General features: G+C 33.7%; 1 protein-coding gene across 2 annotated transcripts; it reads left to right on the forward strand.

Annotated features, from left to right (window-relative positions):
• Window positions 1–982: 982 nt before the first annotated feature.
• LOC132698208 (cGMP-dependent protein kinase, isozyme 1) lies at window positions 983–19,950 on the forward strand. Of its 2 annotated transcripts, XM_060664152.1 has the most exons (11): window positions 983–1,220; window positions 7,296–8,272; window positions 11,216–11,433; window positions 11,497–11,777; window positions 11,929–12,098; window positions 12,164–12,266; window positions 13,120–13,356; window positions 13,412–13,628; window positions 16,813–17,208; window positions 19,052–19,240; window positions 19,406–19,950. In XM_060664152.1, exons 2-11 carry the CDS (start codon window positions 7,316–7,318, stop codon window positions 19,566–19,568), a joined length of 2,931 nt encoding a protein of 976 aa, XP_060520135.1. In that variant the 5' UTR covers window positions 983–1,220; window positions 7,296–7,315; the 3' UTR covers window positions 19,569–19,950. The 2 variants fall into 2 exon arrangements, with proteins under 2 accessions (XP_060520135.1, XP_060520136.1); XM_060664153.1 differs by lacking the exon at window positions 983–1,220 and having other exon boundaries at window positions 8,218–8,272; window positions 11,235–11,433.
• Window positions 19,951–20,744: the final 794 nt, after the last annotated feature.

Genomic DNA, 20,744 nt, shown 5'->3' on the forward strand with positions numbered 1-20,744 from the left:
GTCAAGCTCTGAAGAAGCCAACAGGATGACTGGCGAAGCGTCAGCAATTTCGACTCAGCAAGAACCGACGCAAGAGGAATCCAGAAGTTTTGTTAAAAGCAGATATGTTTAAGTGGGAAAAAAAGTGATCCCTTAATTAGACGAACGATATTCACTTAAATAGGTTTGTCTAATTATTACCAATTTTGCGACTTACTGATGTGTTCTACCGAGTGCAGCCGGACTGTCCTATTTATTTTATTTTTTATTTGTTTTTGTTGTTTGTGAAATTTCGTGAAAATCTGAACTTTTAGTTTTTATTTTTTTGGATATTAGATTCTATTATTATGTTAATTTGTTGCCAAATTTGACCAAAGAATTATTTATCGAGAATATCTTCCAGAATTTATATTTATCTATATTTCAACTAGAGTTATTTTTAATGAGTTTGAACTTTGATACTGGTTCTTCTCGTGTTAACGTTATTTTTGTTAGTGTACTCGTAATATAGGTATACATAAAATTCATAAAATTTTCGTTACTTACCTGTTATTTATTTAATAGAAGCAAGATCATTACAATCATAACGGCAGTGGTGATTAATAGAAATTCGTGGTAATTTAAGTGGTATTTAGTGGTAATTATTAAGTTAATTTCTTATAAAAGGGACACGCAGATCCACTACTGAAATCCCCACGAATATCCTACAGAATTTGCAATTTTTATATTATCTTTAATATATTTGGATTCACGAAGCGCGTCTTTCTATAATGTAAAAAAGTTAGTAGAAAACATGACAAAATAACAACAATAATAATGAACGCATTCATCAAAAGTCAACAATACGAAACTCGTGCCGATTCAAGTCTCGCGAAGTAAATCTAATTAAATACAGGGAGACAACAATAAAAGTGCAAACAAGGCAAAGCCACGCCGATGTATATTTTTACACGTTGATAAGATTAGGGCGATAACGTGGTGGTATAATGAAAGAAGAGTTCGCGGCAAGGTCGATTCCGAACTAGATGGAATTGAATACGCGCCCGTGTAGTTAGCGCAGTGTCCGAGTTGATTTGACTGAGTAAATCGTACTTAACCTGGTGGCGATCGCGGTTTAGTCGTGAAAAAAATCCAGCGCGTAAATTATTAGTGTGAGGACGATGTGGTTTTGAAAAATGACCGCCAAAATATCGATCGACGCAGCTTTAACGTCGCTTTTTCGATAGTTTTATTTTATTCGGGTAAGATCTAATTGGTAATTGCTATTTTTGTTTACGGGATCCCGTTGTCACCTAAAACTAATTCCTCCATCGTTAATCACAATTTGATATATTGAGCTTATCAAAATTGTCTCTTAGAGGCGACACGTTAATACTAATTTAGATAGTTCTTAAAAATAAATCGTACAGTATATAAAATATCTTATCGAAAGCAATACTAAAAATTATTTCAAATAAAGCGAACTTTTTTAATTTTTGTCAATTGTTGACTTGTGTTGGAACAAAACAAAGTCTGTTCATTTTTAAATATTAACGGCAAACGCCCAAACTTGCCAAAACCGATCGCCGCTCCACCTACATCGTAAACTAGAACTGCCGTCCACAGGTGTCAAAAAGCAACATTTTCTACACCTAAAATGTATTCCTATAACGTTATTAAACTCGTTACTTTCGAATTTTTAAATCTATTTTGTTAGAAAATAACTGCCCACCTCACCAAACACCTGGTACAAACATTGGTACAAAATTTGAAAAAAATTTCAAAACTTTTTCGGTTATTTTGAGTTAAAATAAAAATATCCGCTCGGAATACCATTTACTCGAGAGGAAATATTATTGGAACAGAAAACTCGGGACCTCTACGGTTATAATTTTTACTTCTCGAATTTTTTCGAGAATCTATGGGATTATGAATAAAAAGCAAGTCCCCAAAATTGGCCATTATTCGGGGGTAATTTATATGCGATAACCAAAACACCGTAAAGAATATTGCAATGTGGTTTGAACACCTTTAGGTGGCAATTCTTGTAGTTCAAATTTTTGTCTGTTGCATAGGGTGAGCGATATATACGGATAAAAAATGCCGCAAGACTTAAGATCAAATGTAACCAAAATACTGTTAAAGATAGTACAATTTCGTCTATCGTACAGGATGCGCAAGATATTTGAAAAAAATCTAGAACACAATTTATGGTTAAAAATTGAACTGAGGTGGCTTTTACTTGATGAAAATCCATTTATCAAAATAAATATGAACTAAATTATATATTTATACAATTGTCATGTCAAAATATATAATTTCGTGAAAATCTGAACTTTTAGTTCTTATTTATTTCGATTTTATTTTTAAAACCTTTATATTTTCCAAAGTTTAAATTGACTTTGGAGTTGGATCGAGTGCTTATTTGAATTGCACTTTGTATAGGGTGTGTGCACAAAACAATTACATTCATTTTTAAAAACATATACAGTGATTCGCTGGACGATAATAAAAACAAGCTACAAGTTGGTTCCCCAATGCAATAGTAGAATTGATTAGAAAAATTTTGTTTTTCATCGGAGGTCTTAATTTTAAAATGAAGTTCACTCAAATAACTCATCTACATTATCAAAAAATGTTCTGGTTTACTTATAAAATCAAAAATAGCAACACACCTAAATATTTTTAAAACAAACAAATAAAATAAATTACGTTAGAACACATTCAGTACGTCAGTCAAGATTTTAAATATTTTATATATGTATTTTATATTATATTGTCTTTGCCCAGAATGGGAAGGTGATTTTCTATCGCACAGTTATTAAATTTCTTAAAGTTATTTTTGTTGCTTGTCGAGTAGGAATGATTAAATGTTTGAAAGTTTTCTTTATTTTTTTGTATAGAAATTAATGGTAAAAGTAAATAAATTCCTATTTGTACCTTATCTCAGTTACAACAATCTATCATAACTCATATCATAAATAATAAAAATAGCACCGTTCGATATTTGTTTATCGGTTGAGTTCACGTACGTTTGAAGAAATCGCTCAAACTTCGACCTTGTCAAAAATGTCCATCGAGAACTGATTTAATAAATAATAACAATAATAATAAAATCCAAAATAGAAAGTTTAACTTACTTTTTTTTACAAAAGTTCTGTATTCCTTCTGCGCCTGCTGAAACTGTTTCACGGAATCTCACAGAAGCTAACAGGATGATTGGTGAAACGTTAGCAAGTTCGACTCCACAAAAACCGTAGCAGGAAGAATCCAGAAGTTTTGTAAAAAGTATTACAGTAGCCTCTGGAAGTTTCTTTGGAAAAAAAATGAAGTTCAGCTTAAAGGCCAAAACTTTTAAATTGAAAAGCAACTTGCATATAGACTTTCGCAAAAACATATTGCGTCTGATATAACTGTTATAACGTGTTACCGCTGAAATATCAATATATCAACGTTGATAATAATTCCTCGCGTATGCAAATTGATAAAATGCATTATTGAAATAGATTTCATTTAGTTTTCAATTTCAATGCCAACGTTTGACTTCAAAAACCTGCTACGTTAACAAAGTTTGTTGTTTAAATATTTTAATCTACGCAATGCAAAAATCGAATCCGCATAATTATATCAATATATTTCGCGTGCTGTATTTAAATGTGCATTATGCGCGCTTTGATCTAGGTAGGCACAAAAAACTACTCACCAAAACTATGCTTTTAGTTAAATGGAGACAAATATTTTGTACGGTCGGGCACAGTGTGTGCACTTTTACCTGTATGCACTAAAATATTATTTTTGAAGATAATCGATCTTGTTTTAGTTTGGGAATTAATCAAAAACTAATTCTTGTTACGCTTAATGCGATTTTTTGTAGACCCGAGTTTTAACCCAAAAATGATTGTCATGAAATAAAAATCAATCAAATAAAATAAATCAAAAAAATTTCTTTATAAATAAAACAGTTGTTCGTTTGTAAACATGCAGAAATTTATATTTATTTATTCATTTTGATCTCTTTTGTAATGAATTTAAAAAATTATGTAAAACGTGAAATAAAAAAAAAACATACGCTATTGACAAACATGTCATCCAGATAAATATATGAAATCAATAGTATCAAATGTAATAACAGAATTAGAAAAAAAATTGAACAGAGGTAGAAAATTATGTATGTAATAAAAACTCTTTAAGCTTATTTTTAAATACGGATTCATCATCCGGCATACCCAAATGGAAATTGTTTTTATTTCTTAAATAATAATTTTGCATAATATGTTTCGTTGTGAGCCACAATTTTCTTCTAAATATATTAGGATATATTACACATTAATTCTATTTTATTAATATAAATAATCCCATATAAGTAGCCATCAAAAAACTTCTGATTGCCTTTCTATCTATCACGTTCTTTTTACTTCGATTGTGCTCTAGTCCGTTACATATGCAGATTCAGCCGAATTCAATGATGATTTTAAGTCAATGGTAGTTAAATTACATCTCAAAAATACTGAAATAATATATATATGTATATAATAACAATATATACAACATTAAATAAATAATAATATTTAATGGTTTTTGAAATTATCAATTAATTTTCTATGTCTGGTTTGCTTTAGAAAAAATATTTGTCTGTCTGAGTTTACGCCTATTCAAAAAACGCAGACAAAAGCATATTGTAACCGCATATAAGTAAGTATTTTGGTATCCAGACAAAGCTTGACCTTCGGTTCTAACGGTAGGAAAAAAGCTAGTACAATACTGTTCCAAATAATGAAGTATCACCAAAACAACATTGTACGCCGATATAAATAAACACAAGGATGCTTTTGCAGCGGATTTTTCACTTGCAAATTTTGACAAATATGTTTCGAAACGATTTTGTGGGTACCAGAAAGACGAATTTAAAGCGAAGTCGCGTTTTTGTTTGACAAACACACTGTTTAATTCGAAAATTTTACAACGTTGCGCACTGTATGTTTTGCTTTTAATTTGCCCGCGTACACACTGTCTCGCGTTTATTTGCCCGTTAACTAACCAATTTACGACATATTTTATAATAAACAGAAAAATATTCACTACGCATGGTTTCGACTTCATTTGCGTACTACCTGTTTTAGATTTATTAAGATGTTTTTCCGTTTCAATGCTACTGCCATGAACTACTCGTTAGCACCGAAAGACGTTTTTATTTACCTAGTTTATTCTAATTCCAAATACGTTTAGGCCACGCATTAATATGCAAAAGTCCAGGTTTCACGAAACTTGATTGATATAGTGTATAAAGCGATCTCTTCACTCAAGCAAGTGAATTTCTTGTCATTGGTTATCATTTTCTTTGCGGAATCATATTGCCGTATAATTAGCGAACCTGGAACTGAAAAATCTGCCAGTGTTTATTATAAGTTAATTAGCCTAGTGGAATCGGTCTTGGGTAATGTTTAGAGCACTGCATTTTACTTTTCATAACTTCCACAATTACTTCTTTTTTATTTACATCATTTTTTGTCGTTTATTTTTTAATTAAGTACTCAACAACCTTAAACAACAAATTCGTATTATCGTTTCTGTCTATGAAACCTAAACCAATGATATGCAGTACTCAGGAAGAACGACGAATAAAATGATCGAATTTAGTTTTCTTTTTTCAAATTTTTGCTACTTATATTTTCTCCATAATCCACTCCCAAAATTTTTAGAGAAGTAGCATTTTTTGTTGCTTAAACGTTTGTTCTAATAAACGGTAGATATAAATATTTAATCTTTTCATTGCTTTTCATTTTTCTAGGTAAATATTTTCGAAAACCTTGGCGATTTTTTGCGATTTTCAAAACTGAACGGAATATTTTTGAATTGATTTAAATAACTCATTTAAGCAAATAAATACTAAGCGGATATAAATAAAGTATCTGTTTTCGTCTCCGTTTTCATTTAATGTGCAAAAATATTTGAGTAAATAAAACCACATGCACAAATATAACGATCCGACCTATAGATAGATTAAATATATTATCGAGGTTTTGTCGATCGTATTAACGCGTACCTGTTAGTTCTCAGTACCAACTACCCCACCCCGGCATAAAAAGTCCACGGCAGTTACTGACCAAAAATATGAATTTATTTTAGTGGGTAAACAAAACAAAAAACTTAAATTTTAGTTTCTCCAAATGCAATGTTTGAATGAATTGCCATGCCAAAGATAAAATATACCGAAAACATCCGATCGATCCTAAACGGGTGAAGTACCGGAAACCCTCGAAGTGGCTCGCTACTGTGGGTAACGAAGCTGACATCTTAAAGTAATACTTTCCGTATACTTGCTTAGAGCATAATTAGGTATTTTAGAGTGGGGAGTAGAAAAATGATATTTTCAGCCTAGTAATACTTGTTAACTTGTCTACAATTACCAATTTTCTTGGTGATGGTAAAATTAATTTGTTTCGAAAATTTTGCAGAAATACAGTATCATAAAGAAAGAAATAATTAGAGTGGTATGTTTTCTACTCCCCATTCTTGGATCTGTTATGGCATAATAATTGCGGTAGCACTTTTAACATAAAAATTCGAAATGTATTAACACAATCAGAAATTTTAAGACCATGTCAGTGAGGCTAGAACCATAATCACTTGACGAATATTTTGGTTGATTTATTTTTGTAAAACCGAATTGAAATAAAAAAGTTTTATTATATTTATTATTAATTTAAAATACACAACTATCACCTGGAACGTTTCCGGTACTTTACTCACGGGTTGGGAGCGGTCGGATGTTTTCATCCACCTGTAGTAGAAAAGGTATTATATAACAGTTTTATAACCTCCTTCTAATTCCATTTTTGAACCTTATTTTAACCAAATTGACAATCAGAAACAATAGAAACACATGAAACGTTTAGCAAATATTACAGAAGAAGAAATTAATGAAAAATTTAAAAAAAAATGTTTTCATCTGTTACTAAATAAAATACCAAGTAAAAAAAATTCAAAAATATCCCGATATTATAGTTAAACCATTGCAGTCTAGTAAAAGGGTGCTTTGGAAATATTTTCATATAATTTCATAAAATTTACATAGCAAAATGCTTACAGCGACTTTTTAGAAATGCTCAGTTTCGAAAAACATACCTCTAAAACAGACACAGATATCCATCTAAGATTGTTGCCATTATACTTTTTATCCAAAATTACTTTTTTTGAGATTTTCAAGTCGACTCAAGACCCAGACGTGCTTAAAGATTCCGCCATTATCTTCGAATCAACCCACGCCTCGAAATATTTTTAATCATAATATTTTCTTCCACACGTCTACCGCTTTTAACGGGCGTTTGTTATTCCAGAGGCGAGAAAAACTTTGGAAATGGCAAACTCGGAGGTCCACACGACCATACATAAATTCGAGACGAAGAAAAGCTCCGCCATCAGTATCAGACGTTATCCTGAGTCGGTGGAAAAGATTTCGGCCATGCTGGCACGCGCACACAGGGGCTCCTTCCAGGAACCCCACCACCACCACTACCCACCTGTTGACGTGCCGTTAAAAGTGTCGAAAAGTTCTCAACACACGTGCGGCAGTTTGTACGCGAATTGCGGTTGCCGTGATGATCCCGACAGACAATCACTCGTTCACACTTATTCGAATGATACGCACTGTGCAACCAAAAGAGCTTCCATACCGAATCCAATCGGAAATTATCCCAAAATCGACGAGAAACGGTTGTCCAGTCCCGAGTTGGACCTTTCGCGGGTTGCCAAACATCCGAATGTGTGCTTGAAACTGAAATCTCCTTCCACTCCTTCTTCCACGATCGTCAAGGCGAACGTATTCCTTCACCATCCGGAGATTAGTTTTCCCATTCCGTTAGAGGTGCCTCGCGAGGACTACGATAATAAGTCCTTTCCTGCTCATTTGCACCCGGAAATAAAAAGCAAGCCGGAGCCTCAAACACCACCAGTCAAAGCGACGCACAAAGACGAAGAGGCGGAAAAGTTTCTTAAGGAGTTCGGAATATTCGGACCGATGGGTAACGGAATACCGACGACTTTTCGAAGGAATTCGCGGAGTTCGATCGAAGACAACACGATAAATCAGATTCGCAGAAACTCCAAGACGTTGGAGTTGAGAGCGCGGAAATTTTCCGAGTCGCACGAGGAGTACGAACACTTGAAAGCGATAGTTGCAAGGTTAAAGAAAGACTTGACGGAACTGGAGTCGAAGTATGAGGTCACACAGAACGATTTGCATGAGACGAAGAACCTTCTGAATGTTAAGGAGAGTCAGGTCGTGAAACTTCAAAGGGAAGTCAATAAATTAAAGGTAAGCAATAAACATAACTATCGCTGTGCTTTCAATTCCGACTTAATCAATAGCTCCATAGCTACAATTTTTAACGAAATCCAAAGCAGAAATTAGAAGTTACAGGCAAAAAAACTCCACTGGTAAAGCAATATTTAGAAAATTTTATTTAACCAAATTTTAGGTAACCAATGCTCAGCTGTCATCAAATATAAATCTACAAAAAGCACTGTTTTGAATGTGAATACCATTTATCCGGAACCAGAAGATTTTCTCAAGTATAATCTAAAGTTTTTATTTTCTTTCTGGTTCTTAAGATCACCTACCGCGAAAATGACGTGTCTACTGTTTTAACATCCTCCGAGTCATCATTAATATGACAATTCTAAAGTTATTCATGAATTTGGAAGCTTTATGTTTTTTGATACAAAGCAGATAAATATGTTAACATTTTTAAAATGTATCCCAGTAAGTGTATCTAACGTTCTCCTTCCTTATTTTCTTTGCTGGATGTCTCAAAAAATATTGCGCTAATGCCTATAGTAAATAAAATATTAAAAATTACCTTAAGTTTCTTAATAATGGTCTGGGAAAATGCCTATTTCTACCTAAAAATCGCTTTTTTTTTATTTTGGGGAAAAGTATTATTAAGATAATAAGTAAAATTTAAACCACAAATACTTTTTATTGGATCACAAAAGTTTCTGCTGAAATTTGATAAATGACAATTTAGTTACGACTTCATTTTGACACAACCGGAACGGGTGTTTAATAAACGGGTAACGAAGAAGATTTATACGTTAAACATTTTATACGGTCATTATATGTTGGGTATATTTTGAAAAACAAAACGAACACACACTTACAAGAAGCGACGGATGGCGTTTCTATTACCAGAAATGACCAACGCCAAAATCCCCTTAATGTTAAAAAACTAGTCAAGATTTCAAACCCGTGACTAAAGTATAGGAAAAGCTAGAATATTGTTTAGTAAAGCTGAAATATTAAGTGACATTTTACGTACGAGTAATTAGTGACTAGATAAAATAATTTATAAATTCGTTCACGATTAATTACTAAAACCTGATATAGCTCCAAAACCAAGTTTATTGAGTTTAATCAAGTCACCTTTTATGGAAAATTGTTCACAAAATATCATATTTTCCGAAAAAATTAAAAAAAAAAACAATATATTGGAAACAGATTGCAATATTAAGTTATATGAGAACGATTCTCAAATTGTCATAATGGTGGGTTGTATCTAGGTAGTACCCATTGAAATAAAAACACAATTTTTTTCAAAGTCCCCTTTATAAGTAAAAATACACTACGTAGTTTCAAAAATGTTAAGGGCTACGCTCGATGGGCACAATGGTATTGCGTCACACGAAATGAATACCAGCGATGTATATGCCAGTAATTCAAAACAAATTCCGATCTATATTTTGTTATTATACAGGGTTGCTATTTTCCGCGTATCGCCTGTCACTGCTTGTGTGGATACGCATTGTGTATATCACTTGCAGTACGTATGATTAAATAGTAAACTGCCTATTTACCCGAATGGGACGGAAATTAAAAGCCCCGTATCGGATATGTCAGAGCAGGGTAGTCATACACACAAATGGCGAAGGACCATCTAATTCTATCGTCGCAAAATTAGGAAATATTTTCCAACAGTGGCGTTTTTGCCACACCACAAGGGAATGTTGGTTTCGAGTAATGGGAAATTCGTCCAATTTTGTAAACTATTTAAATATTCCAAAAACATAATACGTCTGACTTTTTCTGCTTTTAAAGAGAAAAATTAACGCTGTAATTAATTACCTCCTTGACTTATTTACGAACACATACAGTAAGAAGAAAAACAAATAAAATACTATTAAATAAATAAGGCGATAATTACCAACTTATATGTAAGTTTGTACCATCGATAAGTAATTTCTTACGAGTATTTCTAATATTATTTAGTGCAACTTGCGTGCTTTGCGTTTTCCATAAGCATTAATAGTATATTATGCAACAAGTGAGGTAAACGGTATTTGACTCACGAGTTTATTTGACACGAACGAAGCGAGTGTTCAATAAACGAGTCACTTAAAAAGTTTACGGAACGTGTTGCATACTATACTTATACACTGATATGACCGTCAGAATTGAGAAACGTCAAAATTCAAGGCGTGGAAAATATCTCCGAAAACATCCGAAACTGACGTGGTAAAGTGACGCTTCCCGCACGCTAGATCGGTGTGTAATTAGGTATTTTACAGATGGGAGTAGAAAAAGTATATATTGATTATAAAGTTTTCAATAAAGCAAAACGCATTTTAAGAACATTTTATAACAAAATTATGACTATATAAGTAACTGCTTTTCTTTAAAGTCAGAAAATTTACTGAACACGATTTCTCCGCATTTTACACAAAATGACGAACATATTTAGAATGTTTCCAACTTTATATATATTTTTTATATAACGATTGGACAAAACATCCAAAAGTTTTTCATGTTTTTCTTGAAATTAATTTATGTCTGTAATGTCTGATTTGGAATGAATTTCCCCCACTTTCTTTTTCTTATTTATGTAGCTATTGATATCATAAAACCTTTAAAAAATTTCCAATCATATACAAGGTGGTATCATGACACGGAAAGCATTCTTAATTAATATTGTATCAGTTAAGTCTATTTAAATTTGGAAGTAAATATCAAAGTTCAGGCTAAGCCTTACATGCTTAAAAGGTTTTCATGTTTTTCTTAAAATTCATTTACAAGGACATATCTCTTTGTGAATGAATGTTACTCAAATGTCCCTCTTAATATAAAATTCTAATCATATTCAAAGTGGCGACATTTTTTAGTCAATATTGTGGTATACATATCTTACTGAATTTCTCATGGTGCAAAATATTCACTATATTATCAGTTGTATCAACGACTATCAAACTAGACTGATTTGTTCAGAGCGTTCTTCATCAAACAGCGCCATGTCACCAAACGGGCGAAGATATCCTGACGAGCATTCAAGAACAACACGCGATGGCCAACCGTATACCCATCCAGGGCCATTCGCCTACCAACCCCACCAACCACTTAAAGAAGCAAGGCGTTTCAGCAGAATCCAGCGAAACAGTTGTCCAAGCTAGCGATATCAGGATTGCCAAATTCGAGAAAGATTTCCGGTAAAAACTACACCTATCATCTGAATTACAATCTCAGAGTTTGGCGAAACTTTATTGTTACAGCTCAAAGCAACTCATCAAAGATGCGATCATGGACAACGCTTTCCTCAAGAACCTAGACACGTCTCAGATTCGCGAAATTGTGGATGCCATGGAACCAAAAGAATTTCGTTCTGGTTCGTATGTGCTGAGACAGGGAAACGCTGGGATACATCTTTTCGTCTCTGCGGAAGGAGAGTTCGAAGTTATACAGGATAGCAAAATTCTCGGACATATGGGCCCGGGAAAAGCATTTGGGGAATTAGCCATCTTGTACAACTGTACCAGGACAGCTTCCATTAGAGGTACAATTTACATAATGAATGATTTTTCTAAACTAAATTGATTCTAGAAGTTATAACGTTATTATAATTATTATTCATTTGTTATTTATTATTTCAAAAAGTATACTAGTTTCTTTGAGGGTGAATATTTCAACATATAGCGTTATTTCAGCCATAACTGACTCGAAAGTGTGGATGCTCGATCGAAAAGTGTTCCAACAGATCATGAAGCGAACAGGGCTGCAAAGACTGCAAGACAATATCAACTTCCTCAAATCCGTGCCGTTGCTCGAGAATCTCAACAGCGACGTTTTGGCCAAAATCGCTGACGTCCTCGAAGTGGTACGCACATTTTGTAGCGTTCTTATTTATTTTAATTGTTAATAGTATTGATTTCCCTTTTACAGGAATTTTATCCTGCTGGCGCATACATAATAAGACAAGGTGCCAGCGGGGATACGTTTTTTATCATCAGCAGTGGAAGTGTCAAAGTTACTCAACGATTGCCAGGTACATATGTTGTTCAAAACCCGGCAAAACTTCTTGTTGATGAAAGATTAAAACTGCTATATACTCCGTATAATACTTTAAAATCGCATTCCATGTGAATGTTTATATAAATATTAACGCCACAGTTTAGCGTATTCTCGATTATCAAAATGTAATCTGCATATGAAAAAGAACATGAGAATTTTTCTGCTTGTAAATCTGCTAAATGGTTTATCAGGTACCATCGTTTGTTTTAGGTTTACCCAAGTTATTATTCAGATACGAGCCAATCATTTAATCTCGGCTTTGTTGTAAATATTTGTGCTTCTGTATTTAGCTGGGAACTCTAGATATTCCGCGTTTGGAGTATTTAATTTTAAAATGCAATATCAAATATACAGACACAAAGAGGCTTCAGAAAAATAAATGGGAGGTATTGAAATAAAAACACAAACTTACTAAAATAGCCCAAACACGATAGCAAATGTGTCGTCTTTAGGGCAGAAAAGGTTTACAGAATTATTATTATACAATCAAAAATATTACAAACATATCCATAAACAAATATAAAACCTTCATATACCTACCGAAATTAGGTTCATAGTGCAGATGCGCGAAGAGTGATCAAACTAAAATTTGTCAAAAAAAAAATCAACCACCGGGAACTCTGCAAATTATGCATTCGTATTTGTTTTAAAAATAATATAACCCTAAATAATATAAATTAAATTCACTACCTTTGTTTTAAAAAGTAAAATAATGCCCATTACACAAATTCATTAATAAGGACTTTAAAAAAGGTTATATGACAGCTTAACTCACACTGACATCCCGCATACAAACTATACCGTATTACTGATGATATGATCACCAGGACATTTGGAAGAAGAAGAAATAAGGATCCTTCAAAGGGGCGACTATTTTGGCGAACAGGCCCTTCTCAAAGAGGACTGCAGGACGGCCTCTATCATAGCGCTGTCGCCTGGAGTGGAATGTCTCACCTTAGACAGGGACTCGTTCAATCACCTCCTAGGCAGTTTGAGCGAAATTAAAGAGAAAGATTACGGCGACAATCAGCGCATAAACAGGCCAATGGCTTCCGAACAACAAGGTAATAAAAATAATCTCGAGGCTTAGCGTATGAGCCGAGATTTTTTATTTTTTAGAATACGATTACATTGAACTGGACGACCTGGATGTCGTGGCGACCTTGGGTATTGGTGGTTTCGGAAGAGTTGAATTGGTGCAGTACGTTAGAGACCCTACGTTAACTTTCGCACTCAAGTGCCTGAAGAAACAGCACATAGTCGATACTCAGCAGCAGGAACATATCTACAGCGAGAGGAACATCATGCTGTCGTGCAGAAGTCAATTTATCTGCAGGTTATTCTGATATTAGAAGCCATTCCTAGAAATCACAAATTAAGCTTTTCCTTCCTATATCTTTTATGATTTTCCATGTATTTTCATTAAATGTGCTATTTTCTATTGTTTCATATGACAAGACAATAATGTAAATAAGAACTACAAGTTCAAAATTTTGAACTTTTATTTCTTATTTATTTTGATAAATGGATTTTCATCAAGTAAAAGTCACCTCAGTTCAATAGATAATAATTTATGTGAAAAATGGCCTTACATAAATATCTAATTGGGGGTACCGAGTGTCCGATAACCAAAGTACAAACCAAACCAAATACGGGAAGTTGTAATTTCGGAAGTTGTAATATGACGACATAACGGCATGAAATTTGAAATATGGAGTTTTTTACGGGGAGAAATTCAATTCCGTTAGCTTAGGTCGGATATCACACGCAGAGGCCGCCATTTACGGTAGATTAAACATCTTTAAAGTGACCTAGACTAGTGTACAGCACTTCTAAAGCAAAGTTATTAAAGCATATCAGTAACCGGGAAAATTAAGATCTATCTTAACAACAAACGTTAAATTTGTGAATTTGAAAAGATGTGCGACATTTACAAGGTATATTTTTTGGGCATAGTAAGTGAGCAATTACATGGTAATGCACTGCCAAACAGTGATGTAATGTACCACACTAGAAAGAACATTGTGCAAGGGAAATAAAGACGAAAGGGATTTGTAGTAAAACAAAATAACAGCAAAATAACATCTAAGTTAGTTTGGGATTGTGATAAGACACTTAACGAATAGCAAACTGGAATAAAGTGTGGAGCAGGCTACGAGGGCCGCCACAATAACGAAGATGCCGGATAAGCCCGCGAAGACTTGTCAAGATACACCGTGAACCAAATAAAATGATCCACTATACGATATGGAAACCCATAGGACATACAAAAGAAAGTTTCATGGAATCTCCTGAAGATTTAAAATATAATCATTTTGTTGCTGCAGGGTGTCCCGAAAGTGTCTCCTCCTACATCAACTTTGTTATTTTAAATGGAATACCCTGTATATATCTACATTTTTGGAATCCTTGGTTAAAATAAAGGTCACTTTATTAAGAAATTACTATTCGAATTTTGCATAGTTTAGGCAGAAATTGAGGTTATGTGTTTTTTTTTTTCATATTTGGCTTGCCCCACATAAAATTGTTTTGTGACGCTACTGATCCAGGTATCGCAACGAAACTGTAACCACAGACTAAGATGATGCACTACTCTATTAGTTTGACAAGGTGTCCTAAATAGCCCTTTTGGCGAATTCAATTAACAAAATATCAAGATTTTCAAATGGAACACCCCATATTTTTATTAAGACGTCAATTCTAGGATAAAAAATGAGGCAAGTTTGTAATTTATCTAATATTTAAGTTTTCCTTACTTTTTAAGATATTCAAGGTTTAAGATAAGACCCGTATAAATTCACTTGTTGGCAATATTAGCTATTTTTTAAATAGCAACGACATGATACTGGTTAATTATCTAGCCTGATTGAAAATACCAAATAACAAAAATAATTAAAGTTTACGGGCTAACTAACCAAGGTAACAATAAATAATATGAATAAAAATGAATAATATGCATAAATAAACAACAAAAAAACAAAGTTAACAAAAAAAAGCGTTCTTTAATTCGTTCCTTAAAGTTTAGTTAAAAATGTTCCTCTTAAAATGCTCGTTTCATCTGGCATCAAAACAATAAAAAAATATCAAAATATTTAGAAATGTTGGATATGACAATCTTTTTTATTTTATTTTTGTTTGACGCATTAAGGAATAAACAAACTTTGACATTTCTGATTGTATCTGTTGTTTTTTACCATTCTATTTAAAAAGTTCATAGTTGTCAAGTTTTTTCTTGGTATATATTGTATTTGCATTTTAAATAAGTTAAAGCTTTTTGGTTAGTTATAAACTTTAATTATTGATTTTCGTTATTTCAATAAAGTTAGATAATTAACTAATAAATATTTCTTTAAATATAAATTCTGAAGTTTTATTAAATCTGTTAAAGTGCATAGTATAGATTCGATTTTTCTTAAAATCTCCACGTATTAATGGACACCCTGTATTGTTAGCAATAGGTTTTATTTGAGTATTATATCTTTAAAAGAAGTAACAAATACCTAATATCGCCAACAAGTGACCTAATGTGGGCAGCTTTAGATTCAACAACAATTTATATTGGTGTTATCTTAAACCTCGAACATCTCAAAAAGTAAGTAAAATTTAAATTATTTATAAATTACAAACTTACCTTGTTTTTTGTACTAGAATTGATATCTGAATAAACATATAAGGTGTTTCATTTGAAAATTTTGAGATTTTGTTAATTAAATTCGACAAAACGACACCACCTATTTCGGACATCCTGTTTAAGCTGAAGCGGATCTATCCAACTGATTGAGTAGTGCATCATCTCCTTAGTCTGTGGTGAAATTTTAGTTGCAATACCTCGACCCGTAGCGTCACAACACAATTTTATATGGTGCAATGAAAAATCCGGGCAATAGAAGACAAAAACAGGACAATTCAAATCCCTCGGAAGGCTATCTTCCCTATTTTCAACTGATTTGGTACGCTATAAAAGGAAGGTCGAACATACCCAAACGCACCCGAACAAACCCGAATACACGTTAAGGATAATTGTATGTCTATTGACATGCGACGACGGCTAAAGAGATATCTAAGCCTAATGGGAGTGAGACAGCACCAAATGCAGATTATGCCGAAAAGAGCCCCACACACTTGTCATGTCTATCGAGAGTGCGTTTTCATCTGCTGTGCGTAACCAAAGCAGAGCCACTAACGAAGCCATGGTGTCTTATCAGAGAAACGAATCTACTTAAAGCTCTGTAATTATGAAGAAAGTCACAATAGATTATTTGGGTAGCAATAAGTCTAAATACTGTCTATGTAAATCTGAATTTGACGCCCTCTGCATCTGGTGTAGGAATTTCTCGCCTTAAAGTACCCCTAAATTTCCTAAACGAAATGAAAGCATGTATGTATGTGATATGCAGTTTTCAATTAGCGGACACCCACGGACATATTCTCAATTCAAATGAATTCTGGATAGGCCATCGTGTAGAAACGACTACTAAACTAAAAACAGGAATATGTAGATCCTATAATATGTATTGCAGATTATACAGAACGTACAAAGACGCGAAGTACGTGTACATGCTGTTGGAAGCGTGCCTCGGTGGCGAAGTCTGGACGATACTGAGAGACAGGGGTTGTTTCGATGACCACACTTGCCGGTTTATAGTGGCTTGCGTGACGGAAGCGTTCGAATATCTTCACAATCGCGGTATCATTTATCGGGACCTGAAACCGGAGAATCTGCTGCTGGACTGCCAAGGTTACGTGAAACTCGTGGATTTCGGATTTTCGAAACGTTTGGGGTATAGCAGCAAAACGTGGACGTTTTGCGGCACCCCGGAGTATGTCGCCCCCGAAACCATTTTGAACAAGGGCCACGACAGGGCGGTGGATTACTGGGCCCTCGGAATTCTCATGCACGAATTGCTGACCGGCAAGTAAGCATAGCGTGGTTCAAAAATTTTCTTTTAATTCTTTATTAAATCAATTTTCATCATAATAGCAAAACTAAAACCTAGTCAGTAGTGGATCCGAATACCCAAATTATCCAATTAAACAAAAAATTGTAAATATCACATTAATTACAACAAATTGCCACCAGAGCTTTTACAATTGCAATGACCTTGCTTCTATTAAATAAAGGACAGGTAATAAAACAACGTTATTAAATATTTTCTTTATTAAACTACATATCAAGTATGATACGACGCATCTTTTAAAACACTAATCTAAAAAAAAAACAAAAACGAGGAATCTAAACAAATAGCTTTTTTTTTTAAGTTAAATAGAAAAAATTCCTGTATGTAAAATGAGATATGGAAAATCCGCATTCTATCTCAATAGCACCAAGAGTAGGATAGTCGGAGACAGTCGTTTGAATGCAGATTGAACAGGCAAAACGAAATTATCAATTAATAAGGTTTTATTTATTTTTACATAAAAAAGTCACTAAATAGGTATTATATTGTTATTTTTTTATAAGGATTCTTTCAGAACTCTCCAGTTTGTGTTTCTTTTAAATGACCTTTACTATTTTAAGTGATAACATCTTCTAGCCAATTAAGAGGTCCATAAAAAATATACTAATTATTAACTTGACTCACGTCAAAGAGATGCATCGTTATTAATTTTCTTATGGACTTTTCCATTATAGAATCCTCATATTATAATACGACATATTCTTTTATTTCTACAGAATTTAAGTTTCTCATATTTCCCGACGTAACTGCAAAATGAAACGAGTTTTGAACCACCTATTGACCCAAAATTTTACCGAGTTATCTGCAAAATTTTCTAAAATTGCCGAATATTACCTCTATAATTCCACTAATGACAGCTCATGCTCCATTTCCACTAATTAGTAGTAAAAAAGCGTTCATTTCCCATAAAATTTCCACTTATTACAACGACTGCGTACACTAAATTACAACAATGAAATCCCTCTCGACTAACAGTGTTAAAAATAATTGAACTAATTTATACATTGATTAGGTTTTGTTTTAATTTTTTAACAAATAAATTATAATTTTCTTCGCTCTTTATACGCTTAGCTCATTTAATAATTATAATATAAATATAATATAAACCTATATTTTGTTCTTTGCATTTACCCTTAACTGTTAATTTAAAGCCTTTTTGACTAGATGTACATTTCTAAATTTTTTAAAGTGGCGTATTTGATTCTTTGTCTGTTTCTCTGATCTGATAGGCTTAAATTTGGCATACGAAAAGTTGCTCGTGCAATATTATTAAGCTCATGACCAAAATCTAATAACAAATGATATAAGTCATCCTAATAACATGGATCCTTGATATTGAATAAAAAGGCTTGAAAAGGTGAAATTCTTATTTTCCAAAGATAGTTGCTTAAGACGTTGAGACACTTTGTATAACACCATCAGCCAAAAATGTTTTGTCTTGGACCACAACTTACTCTTCCAACTTTACCATCAGCATCCTTCTCAAAATTAACCCCACAAAGATATCGTTTAAATTGTTGCAAGTACAATTCCATCGGCATTCCAAAAAACTGACCATTTTCTTCCCGATGGATGGTGTTGCAACAACCTCTGCCTGACTCTGCCTGTAGCAAATATTTTGAATTAGCAGCAACATTCTCGGTACCATTTCGCCACCTAATCCTTGGTGTGGTTTATTGCAATACTTTTTAAGTGATTATTAAGTGCATTCTTGACTAGCTTCACTACGTAATAACTCTAAAGACTTATATAGTTAGTTCTGTTAAATTGGCATTCCAAGTGACAGTTTTAAACATTTTAGTCCACCTTTTACTGCGTCCGACCCGATGAAAACGTACAATCTGATCCTGAAAGGAATCGATATGATAGACTTCGCCAAGCATAATGTCGGCAGGTCAGCGCAGAGTCTGATAAAAAAATTATGTAGAGATCTGCCATCGGAAAGGTTGGGCTATCAAAAGGGAGGTATTATGGACATAAGGAAACACAAGTAAGTAAACGACGCATAATACATAATAACTATTAAATGTGGTAAATAAGTTCTACCTTTGGTAATAAAATATTTTCAACCTTTTGTTTCTGACAAGAGTATTGGGAGTAGGTATTCCTGCAGAGGTGCGGGACATCCTAAGTTTTTGCTCTCTTTGTGTTGTAGATGGTTCCAGGGATTTGACTGGGACGGCCTGATTGCCCGAACTCTACCGTCGCCAGTTTATCAACCAGTAAGGGGTCCGGCGGATACCACCAACTTTGACTGCTTCGCCAAGGACAACGACATTCCTCCCGACGAACTATCAAATTGGGACCAAGATTTCTGACGTCACGAGAGGACAAACTTCCCCATCCTTTAAGACTAGCGCATTTTTGTAACTAGGAAATGCGGATCGAGTATTATTTAAGTATACTACCCGTGTTGTATATGGAAGTCGTTAAACCATAAAGCAATAAAGTTAAAAATTAATTGATTAATTTAAAGTGTATTTTTGATAGACGTTTATGCGTAATGCTAGTTTATCTTAACCAACCAAATAAAGTTTATAGTAAACTTTGAATTTTATTTTCTCTTGGGTCGCTCGGAGGGGTAAAAAAAATAAGTCAAAATGCAATGTTGTCAAAACCCAACAACCAACACCCAAATAACCTGACTAATATCGCATATATCTACACTCTAGAAACCATTGAACTTAGTTGCACATATTTGGAAAGTTTGACTTTTTTCAACTCATTTCAATGAATGTATAGAGCAATAGAGCTATCTAGTCTATTTAGAAAATGACAGCAAATGTCAAAGCAAATAAGGATTTTTGCTGCGAAATATACCAAAAATTCCCATTTTAATCTTGTCACACCGCGTCACTCCTGTCATGTTACTTTTAATTAGTTATTTTCGAATACGATGTTGTGGTTTTGGTGCACGTTTAATATCAAAATTATGCAGGTAAGTGAGTTCGTGCGAAATGTGGATTTTGAAATGCCAAAACATAACTGAATAACGACGCCAATGACCTCCAAATGCCATTAAATCTTTTATTACAAATTGCAGCGAAAACTTTATTAGGTACAATATCATCGTTAAAGTGGAATATCGATTTGAATTCGGCCATTGTTTGTTTTTGCGATGCCGTATTATGATTAATGACAACGCACAACGTTTATTAGGCCTCTAAGAGCATTTCAGACCCTGAATTTATTGCCCGTTTTGCAGCTATAGGGACTATAGGAATTCGATATCGATCTGCGTTTTGAAAGAAACACTTTAGCCGCACAAAATCCAATAGCCGTTCGAAATCGTTGTCGGGCTCACTTTCGTTGAATCTGCTGCTCGTTGTATCACATTTCCAGTTGCAGCGCGCTTCCATTTCCAGTGTCTTTGTCTAGTTGGAAGAAATGCTAAGATATTTAAAAACTTTCACGACTAACCTAATAGTTAATAGAGACAGACAGTTGTGCTATACGATGGACTTGTGCAGCCATGCACATCTGCCGAATGAATC

This window comes from Cylas formicarius, unplaced genomic scaffold (genome assembly GCF_029955315.1).
Source record: "Cylas formicarius isolate icCylForm1 unplaced genomic scaffold, icCylForm1.1 PGA_scaffold_2__14_contigs__length_35257938, whole genome shotgun sequence".
NCBI lineage: Eukaryota > Metazoa > Arthropoda > Insecta > Coleoptera > Brentidae > Cylas > Cylas formicarius.